We start from the raw sequence: 14,467 nt of genomic DNA, 5'->3' as shown, positions 1-14,467 counted from the left end.
ATTATATAGTTCACCATAAAAAAGACAATAAAATGATGTGCCTGCTGTAAAAACAGAACTGATGCGTAACTGTGAATGGCCACACGCCAAAACTAATGCAGAGGATTCATAATTAGAAATGGTTTGAAGGCCAGTTGAAGAGCTTCAATAGTGTTGGCTTCATTATTAGAGCATATGCACCATCGTGCGTTGAAACACCCCCACCTCATCAGTGTGAAGGAGGATCGTGCAGCCGGAATCTCTAGAGACTGGCATGGCTGCTTTGTCGCTAGTCTCTTAAAGCAGAGAGAGCTGTCGCATTGCGGCCTGCTCTCATTCATCAAGGGAGCTGTGAGCTCTGGTTCAGAGAAGGAAGGACGACCTGAGAGGACTTGAGGACTTTTCCTGGAGAGCTCTATCAGGCGCACGGCACATTGGTGCATTTGCCTTGAAGGGTTTTACCCTCAGTGCCTTTTTTTATCTAGACAAAAAAAAGTTGTACAACTAACACGCCTAATCCCAGGTGGGTTGCCAGATAGTCGAGCTAAGTAGTCCCAGAACGCCAATTAATTTTTAATGATGTTTTTAGATCTTACTGTAGCATGGATGCTGAGTTTTAAATATCTACACTAACACTAATTATTGAGTGGTTTGTCTGCTTTGGCAACTACACCTATGTTTAAACTGTGCAGTTTTTAATTATAGTTTTTTAATTACATGTCAATATAGCTCAGGATGATTGGCTTGAGATGAAGATTGCCAATGGCCATTAAATGTATTTGAGAATTTAGATTAAACTATATATTAAGCAAAATCCTGTGTGTTGTGCTGTTATAGGAAAATATTAGTTACCATCCCAAAGTTGATTATTAAGTTTTTTATTCCTCTTATACCACAATAATTCACCAACAATTACAACTTTTGTTTATTATTCACAACATTTGATACTTTATTGTCCATTTCATCTTGTAGAATGTCAACAAAAGTAAAAAAAATAAATAAAAAATTTCCTCATAGAAAACGCCACCATATCAAGGATTATACATTTTTCTTTGCTCATAATAACAATTTTTTTATGTGAAGAACCCACCAAATCTGTATGTATGTATGTATGTATGTATGTGTACAAAAAATATAAGCAGTTACTACAGAAATAATTTCATACTGGAACAAGCACTCCTGTCAGAGCTGCTGTTAAAGAAAGTGAATCAACATCTGACCAATTAGATTACAGAAGGCTCCATTTACATTTATTTACAGAGTGGAATTTGGTTTCACGTCCCACTCAGCTGCATGTTTCCCCTTTCATTGTGATTTCAACTCACCTTGTGGGCACCAGATGACTCTAAATATTACAAACCGCTCCTTTAATAATGATTTGAACATTTTGATACACTTAGCAATGATAATCATGATTTGGGTTATTTGGGTTTAAAATCTGCATACCCGTATAAAGTCTTTTAGGGGAAGAATCTGAGTTTTCCTATTGGAGTTGCTTTATTGTCCATTGTGGTGCTTTTGTTACGCAGACCTGGAAACCCTGATTCTGACTCTTTATCATAAAAAGCTCTTGCTCTGGCATGACCTGTAATCTCTATAAAATGCAATAATTCATCACCATTCCATGTAATAAATAGTTTCTTTCTAGCTCATAAGGACAGACCATTAGTAATCAATAGTCATTACCAACATTTCTGGTGTCTATGACATTTCTATAGGTATGGCCTTTATGGTGTTATGTCTTTGGAAGGATAATTGTGACAGTAATTTGAAAACACATGATAAAGCAAAACAGAATATATCATCAGAATGATCATTATCTATGGAAAAAAATTACCCACCATACCTGAGAAACCTTCCTCACAACCTCTCCAGCCACGTTGAGACCCTGCACGAAGGCACGAGCAGCGACCAACACGCGCACCAGTCGGACCCTGAGCTCTCGTGGAGCGTCCCCGAATGGATGCAGGGTCTCCGTCTGTTTGGACGCACACTCAAGGAAATCATCAGAGACAAGGGACGGCTCGGAGGACTTCAGCAGGCGCTCCAGAAGGCGCATCCAGAACTCATCCAGCGCCTCCTCTATATTCAGTGACGTGCCACGGTAATATCGGCGCAAATCAACATAGAGGTCACGGAAAACCCCAGCATTGGGTCCGTATAGAGATCCCAGAGCCTTAACAAATGATTCCTCCATCCAGCTCTCAGACCTGTCCAGGCGTTCCAGAAAGTACGCTGTTTAAAAGAAGTTAGAAAATGGAGTCAGCGAGCGCTTCAGACAGAACCCCAAGGTCACCAGGCTCAGGGTCAATTCAATTTACAGAGCTCTGAGATTGTATTAAATCAAATTCTCAGGACATCTTTTTTATTCAGTCCACATATCTCTGGAGATTTGTAATGTGTTGCACTGAAATGAAGTTAGCTGAAGAAGCAGGCTGACTTGAAATTCAGCTAATCTGATCTCTGGAGGTTTCAGATCATTTTAAGGGCTCCATCTGGTGCTTTTTTCAAAAAGGAGCCATCAGAACTTGTGTCTGCTAATATCCAAAATCTGCTAATATCCAAAACCAAAATCGTCTAATCATTACACCTCTAGGTTGAATTTATATTGATTAAATAACAACTTTTTAAAAAATATGTTTATTACGTAGATTATGTAGATCATCTGCCATGCAAGTCCCTGTGAATGAGTTGTTACTATAGAAACCATAATGTATTAGAATGAGTGCATTCATATAATGCTGTGATTTGTAGCTTGCACTATTATCAGACCTGCTGCTACAGAAAACTAACTAAGAACCTCCGATGAAATCAGACTCAAGAATTCAATAAGCTGTGGTATAAACAAATGTTAATAAATCTCTAAAACTCCCCAGGAGATGTCGGCTGGTCCAGACGTACATTGCTCACACATATAACTACATACATTCCAGAGTAGTAAGATGAATAACTGAATAATAAACAGTTCAGGGTAATGTTTATGCATGTGTTTTAAATGGCTTCTGTTGACAGCCTTCAAATAAATCATATGATGAAATGTTCAAGTGTATTGTATGAATCTTTGATCAAACATAACATAGAATATTTTCTCTGACTCACACTGCTCACATAAATACTTCAAAAATCAAACTGTCACTGCTTGGAAAGTTTTTAAAGTGTTCATGGTAAACACACGTGTGTGTCTTGGGAGCAGATGAAAATATTTGCACTTTGTCCTCCAGCTCAAACACAATCCCGCAGGAGAAACAGCAAGCGCTGGATCCGAGCTGCCATACTTGCTTTGAACAGATCAAAGCAAAAACTTGTTTTCTGTCTGAGACTCAGACAACATTTCAGTAGTTCAGCTTTGGGAGGATGAGTAATGTGGTATTTGAAAAATACTGATAGATTTTAGGCTGAAATAAATTTGGTAAATGAAAGAAAAAAAAAGTATTATGTATATGCTAAATTACACACATAAACCTGCTGGTAGGCCATCTTTGCCAGATTCCTTATTATTTGACTGAATAGATAAATAAATGTTTAAGATTTTCTAATTGCCTTAGTGTTTATATTTTCTTAAAATATCTTGTCTATAATGTAACATTAGTAGTAGTAATTCAGAAACTGTTTCCTTTCTACCAGCACTTACCAGCTAGCAAAGAGCTTGTCCTGTGTTTTGGCAACTGTTAGCTAGTCAGACCAAGCTAACCCTGCATTCAAGCTGGCGGAGGAGTGTGATGCTCTGAGCAATGTTCTGCTGGGAAACCTTGGCTCCTGGCATTCATGTGGATGTTACTTTAACACGTACCACCTACCTAAACATTGTTGTAGACCAAGTACTCCTCTTCAAGGCAACAGTATTCCCTATCCTTTCAGCAGGATAATGCAGCCTGCCATACTGCAACAATTGTTCAGGAATGGTTTGAGGAACATGACAATGAGTTCAAGGTGTTGACTTGGCCTCCAAATTCCCCAGATCTTAATCTGATAGAGCATCTGTGGATTGTGCTGGACAAACAAGTCCGATGCATTGAGGCCCCACCTCATTACTTATAGGACTTAAAGGATCTGCTGCTAATGTCTTGGTGCCAGATACCACAGCACACCTTCAGCAATCTTGTGAAGTCCAGGCACAAGGGAGACCTACAGAATATTAGGCAGGTGGTGTCACAAAGCTACTTTGTGACAATGTCCATTGTTAAAAGCACTGCAAATAATATTGAATTGCACTGTACTAGCTACAAACTTTCTCCAGAGGCACCAACAATATTTGCTACTTCCTTCCAATATATATATATATATATATATATATATATATATATATATATATATATATATTTTTTTTTTTTTTGGTAACATCTTTATACGCACTTAATAAGATGTCATATATGACATTATAAGATGAAATCACTGTTATAATCTTCTTCCATTTTCTTCCCCGAGTCAAGCAGTACATAGGAACAAAGTGCAGAAAGGAGCTAAAGTTGTAAGTCGGGAAAGTAAAAAAATGTCATACCATATGCACCATCCAATTGGTCTGAGGAATCATTCAAGCCAGTCGTTTGGAGTTGTCACTTTATAGCATCAAACCTAATTTACATAAAGTTAAGAAAATCTCAACTCACATGAAACTTGTGAGTTGTTTCCCACTGTTGCAGTGGTGTGTACATATAAAAGTTTGTTATTCACTAGTGTGAACATAGAGTAAGAAGGTTATGATGAGAAATCATCCATTATTGAAAAAATATAATCGCAAATCACAAGATTTAACTCGCTAGCTAAAGTTTGTTTACATTTGGTAGGGTGTGGTGTTCACTCAATAACCCAGAACAGAACACTGCACCCCCAACAGACTATAATCACCCATTAAAGTACTTGCATGTATAAAATATACATAATATTACAGAGAGCCTGGCTTTCTGCAACATGAAAGCTCCTCAGCATAAAGGCTCCTGCTAGGTTTCTGATCATTACAGCCGGATACGATACGGTCAGTCTATCATAGCTGATCACATTTTAATGGGTCACTGTTGGAGAATTCCATGAAAAGCCACATGGTGGGAGAGAGAAGAAACATTTCCGTCCCCACTTTAATCTGCACTTAGTGTGATGCAAAGCAGGGGAGAGTGTGTGCTTCAAAGTGCTCACATTTTACCTTTTACTGTTCATTTAACCAGGTGCTAAGCATAAAAACACTAAGCTAAAACAGATGAAAGCTTTGGTTATAGAATATATAAAGATCAGTGTCAGTCCAGACCCCTCTCACACCTCCTCAGCCTCTCTGCTGCCCCCAGTTGGTTCTCAGAGCCAGTGTGTATTGTGTGTGTGTTACTTATTTTGTCACATTTACATTACAGTACAGTATAATCACATATTTTCACATATCCCAGCTTGTTAGGTCATCGTGCAGGGTCAGCCCTGATACAGTGCCTCCGGGGCAGAGAGGGTTAAGGGCCATGCTCAAGGGCCCAACAGTAGCAGCACCTTCTGATCCCCCAACCTTCTGATCAGTAACCCAGAGCCTTAACCATTGTGTGTGTGTGGGGGGGGGGTCAAATTACATTGTGTGCTACTCACTGTCAAAGCTCCTGTACTGGGCATTTAGGGAAGCCTGAATGGAGCGTCCCGCCTCTCTCACCAAGCCCTCGAACTCTCTGCGGCTCAGGTTGGACAGCGTCTCCTCCATGGCACTTGTGCAACAGGTATAGCCTTGAGGACATACTCGCAGATGCTCACCTGCCAAAATAGTCAAATGATACACATTCAGTCTCTGGAGCGTAACTCAATAGTCAGTAATAAAGCATCACGTTTGTCAGAATTGATCAGATTCTACAGCTCCAAAACAAAGTTAATAGTATGTTATTGCCTAATAACAAATTTTAGTTTTTCACAAAAAGGTTTTGTATTCCATATATCTACTAATTGTGCTATGCCTGTGCAATATTTTTAGAGTCTAAAAGGCAAGATTACACCTCCTTCACTGGGACTGAAGCACAGAGGCCATGCCTCCTTAAATGTAAATGAAGCACAGGGACTACACCTCTCTCACAGATTCTGAAGTGTAGAAGCCATGTCTCCTTCACAGGATTGATGCTCTGATTCAAGTCTCTAAACAGAACTAATAATAAATGAATATTGAAACCTATTGGAGCTACATTGCATCATAACATTGTAACATCTGTGATTTTGCCATGTTCTTGCATAGGAGGACCTCAGAACCCAAAGTGACATTTCTGGGGAATTTCATCTGTCAGACCCATCACAGACATACTGTATGCACATATACATATGCATAAACCCCAATTTACATTCCAGTGCAAAGGGCTGAGCGAGTTCAGTCTGAGGAGATCAGATGGCAGATGTGGTTATCTATCATACTATATTTTCATTGTCCATCTGAGTCTCCCTCTCCGGCATATACACATACACACACATGCATATACACATACACACACATACACACACACACACACACACACACACACACACACACCAAAACACACATACATACATGCTATCTGCGGTATGTCACTGAGATCATCCTGACGGCATCTGCCTCTCTGGACCTGCCTGACATTTTGTGAGCAAATTTCACATCAGAGTCTGGCCTACCATAGGGCCTGGGGAGGGAAAGCAAGAGACGTGTTCACTGCCATGCATTTTTCATAGACTGCTAGAGTGAGAGGGCAAAATGTGCACCATTTTATTTATCTACACTTTAGCACAGGGAGCAAAGGGGGGAAAAATGCCCCAAGAGCTGTTCTACAAACATACTGTACGTCTTCTGCTAAATGACAAGAGATACATTAAGATAATTTCCCCCAGAGTGCACCTGTCTGTTTTTCTTAAGAGAAAATAGAGATGGATATAAATGTTCAGAATGGGCTAAACCAAAATAACTCTTAAAAGCACAGGACTTTTTAAACTATGCAACACATTTAAGCAATACTTTGATATTGTGATAAATTACAAAGGATTCTTGTATTCTCGAGTCTGACTGATCAGAAGGTGTTGATTCATTTTCTATAACAGCAGCTCTGACAGTAGACTGTAACAGCTCTGAGTCGGCTGTAATTTCAATCATTGATTTATATCAATGTGCTCTTTCTAACAAGTCATCATTTCTACAACCACTGGCAAAAATGATGGAATCACCACACTTAGAGGATATTCACTTGGCTTCTTTTAAATCCTTTCCATTTTTTCATCTGAGAACTCTCTTGTTGGGGCCAGGTTTCCTTTCAAAAAGTCCAAGGTTTAGGTCTGTAAGCACTCTCTTTAAACTGCTAATTTGCATTTACAGACTTGTGCTGGTATTTGTTTTACAAATGCAAATTACAAGGTGATTCCATAATTCTTTCCTCTGCTTGATCTGGAACAAAATATTTCTTTAATTAAAAATAATTTAATTTAATTTGTTTGAGGAATGTTTCATGAAGCCAGAATGTTCAGCTATTAAGCAATTTTTGTTTAATAGCTGAACATTTTGGCTCCAGCTATTAAACAAAAATTGTTTTGTCATATCAGTTTATTTGTGTTTATTTGCTATGAAGAAAAAAAGCCAGGTGAGCATCCTCTAAGTGCGGTGATTCATCGATTGATCATTTTTACCAGGGGTTGTACAGTAACAATAGATTCACAGGACCTGTAGGTTATATTAATGGAATGCATGTTGTTATTTCTCAAAGAAAAATAAATAATTGTTAATATGATCAAGTTTTTCTATTGTAAAAAATAATTAAAATATATGATTTTTAAAATAAAAAATCATTTAATACTTTATATTATATTTTTGTAATACTTAACACTGACCTTTTATTTTAGCAAAATCACACTGAATGCAAATATCTTGTGTAAAGACACTTCAGTCTCTTTGTCCTACTCTCCTTTTGTCTATTGTCTCTTTTTTGTTATCACTGTTTGTAAACTGCTGTGGCATAAGAGGAATAAAACTCTGCACATACTGTTATAGAAAAATAATTCAGGCTGGTAAGAATAAACGAGACCATATTATTTTTCTATAACTGTCATCCTTACTTATAATATGCTTTTCTGAAAATATTTTTCTACAAACTACAATTTGTAGGGGGAAAAAAAAACAGATATGCAAAATATATTTTCTGGCAATGACACCGGATACAATATAGCCTTTAATAAACACCAAAAAAACCCCACCAGCATCTTATTACCTGGTTTGAAAATGCTCACTTAATAATTGTTCCATTTGACCATCCAAATCTCACTCAAGTCTTAAGATTAATGAGCTTTCTGGCTAAATGGTTCACTGTTATCTAGCTTGATTACAAGTGTGACTTTGTGATTTTAGCAACAACCTGCTGGCAAAAAAAAAAAACCAAAATTTTTTAGAAACTGTATAACAAATTGAATAAAAATCTATTTCACATGAAGCAGAGTTTATAGCATCAAGTAATGTTTGGTTTAGCTAAAGCCGACGCTCTCATCCAAGCCAAAAAAATAGGCTAGCTAAATGACAGAATGATGCGAAAATACTGCAGTTAACACTATAGCAGAAAACCCACAACTACTTAAAGTCTCAGGCATCATTAAAGTAATTTATTCAGCAAGTTAAAATACTATGAAACCATCGCTATGTATTATAACTATAATCAGTCAGGGAGTTGAATGATCATGGAAAGTTAGAAGGGGAAGCTTGGGTGGTCGTGTGTCTGTCAGTGTGATTTATCACATCAGAGAGTTAAATGGATTTCATGAAGATTATATTAGAAAAGATTTACATTTCCATTAAATTACAGACCCACAGCTCAGCTCTGTCACCATGTGCTCCTGCTAGATTACCTTAATTACTGGTACTTTACTGGTAAGAGGAAGTAGAAGACTGGACGGTAAGATTTAGATGCTCTAAAAAAAAAATCAGCACTTCTGTTTGCCAGCCACATGATCAACAAACCTAAATATGGCAGAATTAAAAAGATATGGAGCACAAATTTTTTTTGCTATTACAAAATTTTGTACAAAGTAAAAATTTGTGTTTTTCCAGAATACTATATGATACTATATGATTTTAGAAATAATGTGATGATGAGATGAGTAACCAAAAACAAAACAAAAACAATCCCATAACACCTAATTTCACCCAATATAATGCGTACTGTTATTGTAAAAATGTCTCAATCTATTGCAGTGTGATGTCCTATTTTGTACACAATCAACACAATGACCTTTGTAGGCAAATCACACTGCATGCAGATATCTCGTGTAAAGACAGTCAGCCAGTCTCGTTGTCCTTCCCTCCTTTTGTTTATTGTCTTCTTTTTGTTATCACAAGGGTTTTTTTGTCTCTCTCCATCATGAGGGTGATTTGTTTAAATCAGCCCCGCTGCGGCGCCGCAGCACTGCATGGGAGCAGTGAACACATTAGTAGGCGCACGGGTGTGCATAAACCAATAAACGGAGCCTGAGATCACATTCAGTACTGCGCTGCATGGCCGCTAAAGAGACCACAATCTCATTAAAACATCTCATCCCAGTCCTCCGCGCCAGAGCTTCCTCATTTCAGTCCGCGAGCACTGCAGCAGTGTGGCCTGCATATCAATACAGCAGACCAGACACACACACATACACACACTCTTTCAGTCTCTCTCTATATTGCAGAGACAGATACATGCTCACAGGCCATTAGGACTGTGACACAGATTTGAGCATTGCACATTTTATCAGCTGCAATGTGACAACTTACAAAAGACTCACTGAGATGTGCCATGAGAGAGAGAGAGAAAGAGAGAGAAAGAGAGAGAGAGAGCGAGAGAGAGAGAGAGAGAGAGAGAGAGAGAGCCTATACCAAAAGACGTCATATTTTCTCCTGGCCCAAGGTGTGGCTGTAATATTTCTGAGCGAGACGAGAATAAATCAAGATGAAGCAGCTCTTCTTGTGTCACAGTGTCAGTCTCGGGCCATTCACTGGCTTCCCGAGTGAATGATGCATCTGTCAGGTGTCCAGACACACCAGATCACTGTCTGATTAATAGGAAAAAAATCACCTGTCGGTCACAAAAATCCTTTACGACAGTCTATTTGTCAGCAAGACGGTCAGACAGACGAATAGACAGAAAGACAAAATGGCAGACTGGCTGTCTCGCCATTTTCAGTGGTGCTCTGCGTGGACTATGAGACAGCGAAGCTCTTCAGGTTGAGCTGGCAGAGGCAGTTAGACTCAGACCACCAATACAAACGCAGCAGAGTTATTGGCTATTTAAATCAGACAGAGTGACCGTCTGGAGGGGGGACTGAGAGACATGTCTGTCCCTGCAGAGCAGAGCTCCATCATCAGGCTACTCATATGAAATAACAGAAATCCAAAAAGGAATGTGTGTCTTTAGGAACAAATTAACATCCACCCAAATATGGGCAGTGTTTCTAAATAACAATACTCCTCATGGTATGTACCTCATGGTATTTTGTTATACAGAGATAATTAATTCAGAAATAGTTATCCTGATAACTTCATGCTATGACAGTAAACATAATTACACTACAAGACTTTTTTCCAAGGAGGCCTAAAACTACAAGGGGGAAAAAATGCACAAATTAGATTTTCCGCTAAACTTTCCTTTCAACTGAGCCTGTAACAATTCCAGTTCGAGAAAGTGTGGAGGACCTGGCCGAGGAAGTGGATTAATGGATTAGTAATCCTCATGAGTGTTGACAAGACGGATAAAACCGCCCTCACATTATCTGGACTGACTTCTTACAACATACCTGGACACACTTCAGTCAGAAACACACACACACATTCACACACACACACAAATTCATACAAAGGTAAGCACATGTCAAGAGGAAGTTCATGTGAAGGGCAATCTACAAAGCCTTCATCATTTTTCTCTTCTTCTTTTTTCTAATCCAGAAAGGTTTAAGCTCAGACGGAGGTCCACTAACCCGAGGCATTGGTTTACACACTGTGCAGGAGAGCAGCTGTGTGATTGTGTACAACACAAGATGGTGTCATAACAAGTCAATCTAAAGCATGTGGAAGTAAAGGAGGAAGAGAGCATGGGAATAATGTAACTGGAAAGAGAGCCAAAATCAATGGATCTGTCACATGCAACAACAGCAGTAAATAAATAAACAAATAAATAAATGTCCAACAGCACACAGCATCTCATAGATCTTTGAGCTGCACCAAAATGGTCATCAGAATATGAAAATTGAGCGCATTTAGTAATAAAATAGTTCAAATATTCTTCCACATTTTAAATGTGGAGTCAATCATTTTAAATAATAACAGGCTTTTTTGTAATACTGAGTGAATTTCTCCTCACATTCCAGCTTCTTTAATAAAATATCTGTTCACGCCAGAGGCATTTCTACAGACTGTAGAGGCCGCAAGCAAAAAAAAAGTGGCCTTGTGACAGACCGACATTCATGTCCAACTGCCCAGAGATCGTATTAATGCTCAGAGTCTACACCTATTTTTGCCCATTTTTAATACTGAAATATGTTTCGCCATCAATAACAACACATCCATTTCATTAGATAATTTCTTAGCACAGATATAATGATATGCATGGATTTAAAACATTACAGGAAACAAAAATTAAAACTGAACATTTTTTAATTGAACATAATAAAATACATGAACAAAACCACTCCAATTGGTTCCAGAACTAAAACATAATTTTCTGAAACATTCCAGGGAGAATTCAAGAAAGTATAGCCTAAACCTAAACAATAGGCCAACATTAGTGCTGAGAATTTGTAACTTCTTGCATGCCTGTCTACAGCAAGATATGACATTACATAGCTGCTATAGCTGTGTTTTCAAATATGGGGTGAAAGCAGGAAAGTCATAGATAGATGGATGGATGGATGGTTAGATAGATAGATAGATAGATAGATAGATAGATATTTATACCCTAGGCTTTCCATTAACAGAGTTTGCTATTTTATGTAAAGAACGTTATTAAGTGGTTTCCATTTGAAGAGAGGATATGAAACGATGGAGCAGGAGCATAAAAATATCCCTTCTGGATTATAGTAAAAAATATAGTGCAACTTTCACCTTGCAAAATCAATAAGTGAATAAACAAAAATATAAAACAGTGTGCTGGTTTATAACAAGAAAAGAAAAAAAATTATAATTTATTGTTAAACTGTGTTTTGCTAAACTTGTTTTGCGTGCATGTGCAATCAGGTTTTTATTCTTTTTAAGCCAACAATCTCTTTGACCAGATAAAAAAAAATAAGTAAATAAAGTAAATCTCGTCACCAAATAATTCCTACTATTTATCACTATTTACGACATGAGTTTTCATTGAGTTGGTGCCATCACAGACTTTCTCAGACATTAACTAGTCATTAGGCCTTAATGTTCCAGCTGTTTCTTTTTCCTCCTTTTCCTTGTTAAATGCCTTACACTGAATAAAGTATCTGGGTTTTTTTTTTTAATATAACCCCATTCTATTGACACTTCAAAAATGTTTCTGTGGTGACAAAGGAAATCAATCAACAAAAACAGACAGGGTTAACACCAAACTAGCATGCACACAAACATAAAGCCACCAGGATAAATATCTTTGCAAGGCATTGCAAAGAGACACTGAAGTTCAGGTTATTTAAAGAAAATGTGCTTATTGGGAACAGGTGGTGGTGATTGGGGATCTAGAAGTGGTTGCAGATCATATGACGGGTCATGTGCTAAGCTGTTTGGCTGAGGATTCTGGGAAATGAAGTTTGTGTAAGCTCCTGGAGCAGACCTGATCCTTTTTTTCAATTATTCAACTAATTAAATGATTGTCTGAAGGAGCCTGGAGGAGACTGCATCTTATATTGCAGATTACTATAGGTCCTGTTGGTCTTTACAATAGAATTATGAAATCAACTAACTTAAAGTGAGTTGTAGCAAATGATTGCTTGGTCCGTGTAGGAGTGTAAAGCAGTGACGCTATCTGTATCTGTCTGGTGCTCGAAATATTTGTATCTGTATTCAGAATTAGACACAAAGTGAGTGTGGCCTAAATTAAATGGGCTTTGTGTTTAATTGTAAAATGGATTTTGTGATCTGAAATTCAAGTTAAGCACCTGTGAAAAATAAGTTTGTAATTTTGCATAATCTGATAATCAGGAGCCCAGAAAATCAACATGAGCATGTGCGTAACTCAATTCAGAATAAACACTAAATTCCCTGCTTAAAAACTGATGTAATGTTTAAACTTAAGTTGGCAAATTAAGTGCCCAAATAGACAGGTTTAGAACAGATAAGCTTGGAATTTAGCTAAGCTCACCAATAATTGTAGTCGATTATGTTTAATGTTTAATTGTGCAAGCAAAAATTGTTATTACTATGTTAAAACATTTATTACCCAGCCCTACAGGATCCAGGAAAAAAACTCCTCTTTTCTGTCTGTCTTCAGTTGTACCACCTTCCTCTTCCAGCCTCGTCTTTCATAGTGACCTTTCATTCAACCGCCTCGTCTGCTCATTAGTGCTCTGAATGTCTCTCGCTCCCTTTTTCTCCTCCATAGAGAGGTTTCATTGCCGAGAAGGCCTGGTGTCTTAGACGTCCCGCTGTCTTGTTGCTCTGACTTTATGACCTCTGACCCCGTTTCCTCTGAAGTCTCCCTGAGGGCGAGTTTTGTTCGTCCATTGGCTTTATGTTTTAATAGAAACGACCGGGAGTGTCCCATAAAACGTCACAAAAGCACTTTCTAATTGATTTTGGGAGTCTGCACTGTGTAACTGGCTCCCATCATCAGGAAATTAACGAGTAAGCCTAGCACGTTATGCCATGCTGTCTACCACAGGCTTGCAAATGAGACAGCATGAGCTCGGGTTTTACTGTGTATATGCGTGTACTTGTCTGTGGTCTGGCGATAAGCATCCGGTTAAAAGTGTGATTTAAAATGCACATGGCCTCCTCCCATATGCATATATTCAGTTTTATGGCCTGCGCAGATACAAAGCGAGCCGAGGAATGGGAAATATAAAGGCTCTAACGGGGCTATCTAATGAGCCCCTCTGATCCTGTAATGAAGGCAGTAACATTAGCTCTGTGCACAAGAGAGCTCCCTTTGCAATCCCAGACACTGCTCTGTCACTTCCTACATGTGTATTTAAGCAGTACATCATGCAGTGGGATAATATGCAGCTCCATTTCGGGCTGACAATGAAATTGGTCTGCATGTCAACAGATTTGACGTGTACTGTAAAAAGCTAATTTGACAGCTAGCGTAGGATATAGTTGCAATCAAAATTTTCAACCCCCATTGCAAGCCAGGTTTATTGTCAAAATTTACAGACTTTCAGCTGTTTGCAATGAAGAAATCAAACAAAAGCAATTGAAATAGTTCAACACAACAAATGCTTCAAGTGGTTTCCCCAAATTCAGCTGAAAATGCAACTTATAATGACTTCTCCAGTCTCAAAATGATTCAACCCCCTGAATAGAATCTCTCACAACAGCACAAATATGCAAAATAGGTGTTATCTCAAGCACACCTGACGAAACTAATCAAGGGCTTCATTCGTT

The 14,467-nt window shown here is 38.3% G+C and overlaps 1 protein-coding gene across 1 annotated transcript in view; it reads right to left on the bottom strand.

Annotated features, from left to right (window-relative positions):
• gpc1a (glypican 1a) overlaps nucleotides 1-14,467 on the bottom strand; it is a 42,120-nt gene that overhangs the window by 7,978 nt on the left and 19,675 nt on the right. The window contains exons 2-3 of the mRNA XM_053635594.1: nucleotides 5,539-5,697; nucleotides 1,826-2,214 (exon numbers count right to left, since the gene is read on the bottom strand). Of these exons, the coding sequence (XP_053491569.1) occupies nucleotides 1,826-2,214; nucleotides 5,539-5,697 (548 nt within the window). The remainder of the gene's footprint in view (nucleotides 1-1,825; nucleotides 2,215-5,538; nucleotides 5,698-14,467) is intronic.

The sequence above is a fragment of the Ictalurus furcatus genome, chromosome 10 (assembly GCF_023375685.1).
Source record: "Ictalurus furcatus strain D&B chromosome 10, Billie_1.0, whole genome shotgun sequence".
NCBI lineage: Eukaryota > Metazoa > Chordata > Actinopteri > Siluriformes > Ictaluridae > Ictalurus > Ictalurus furcatus.
Note: the sequence above shows the minus strand (reverse complement) of the source record. Positions and strands in the feature narration are given on the sequence as shown.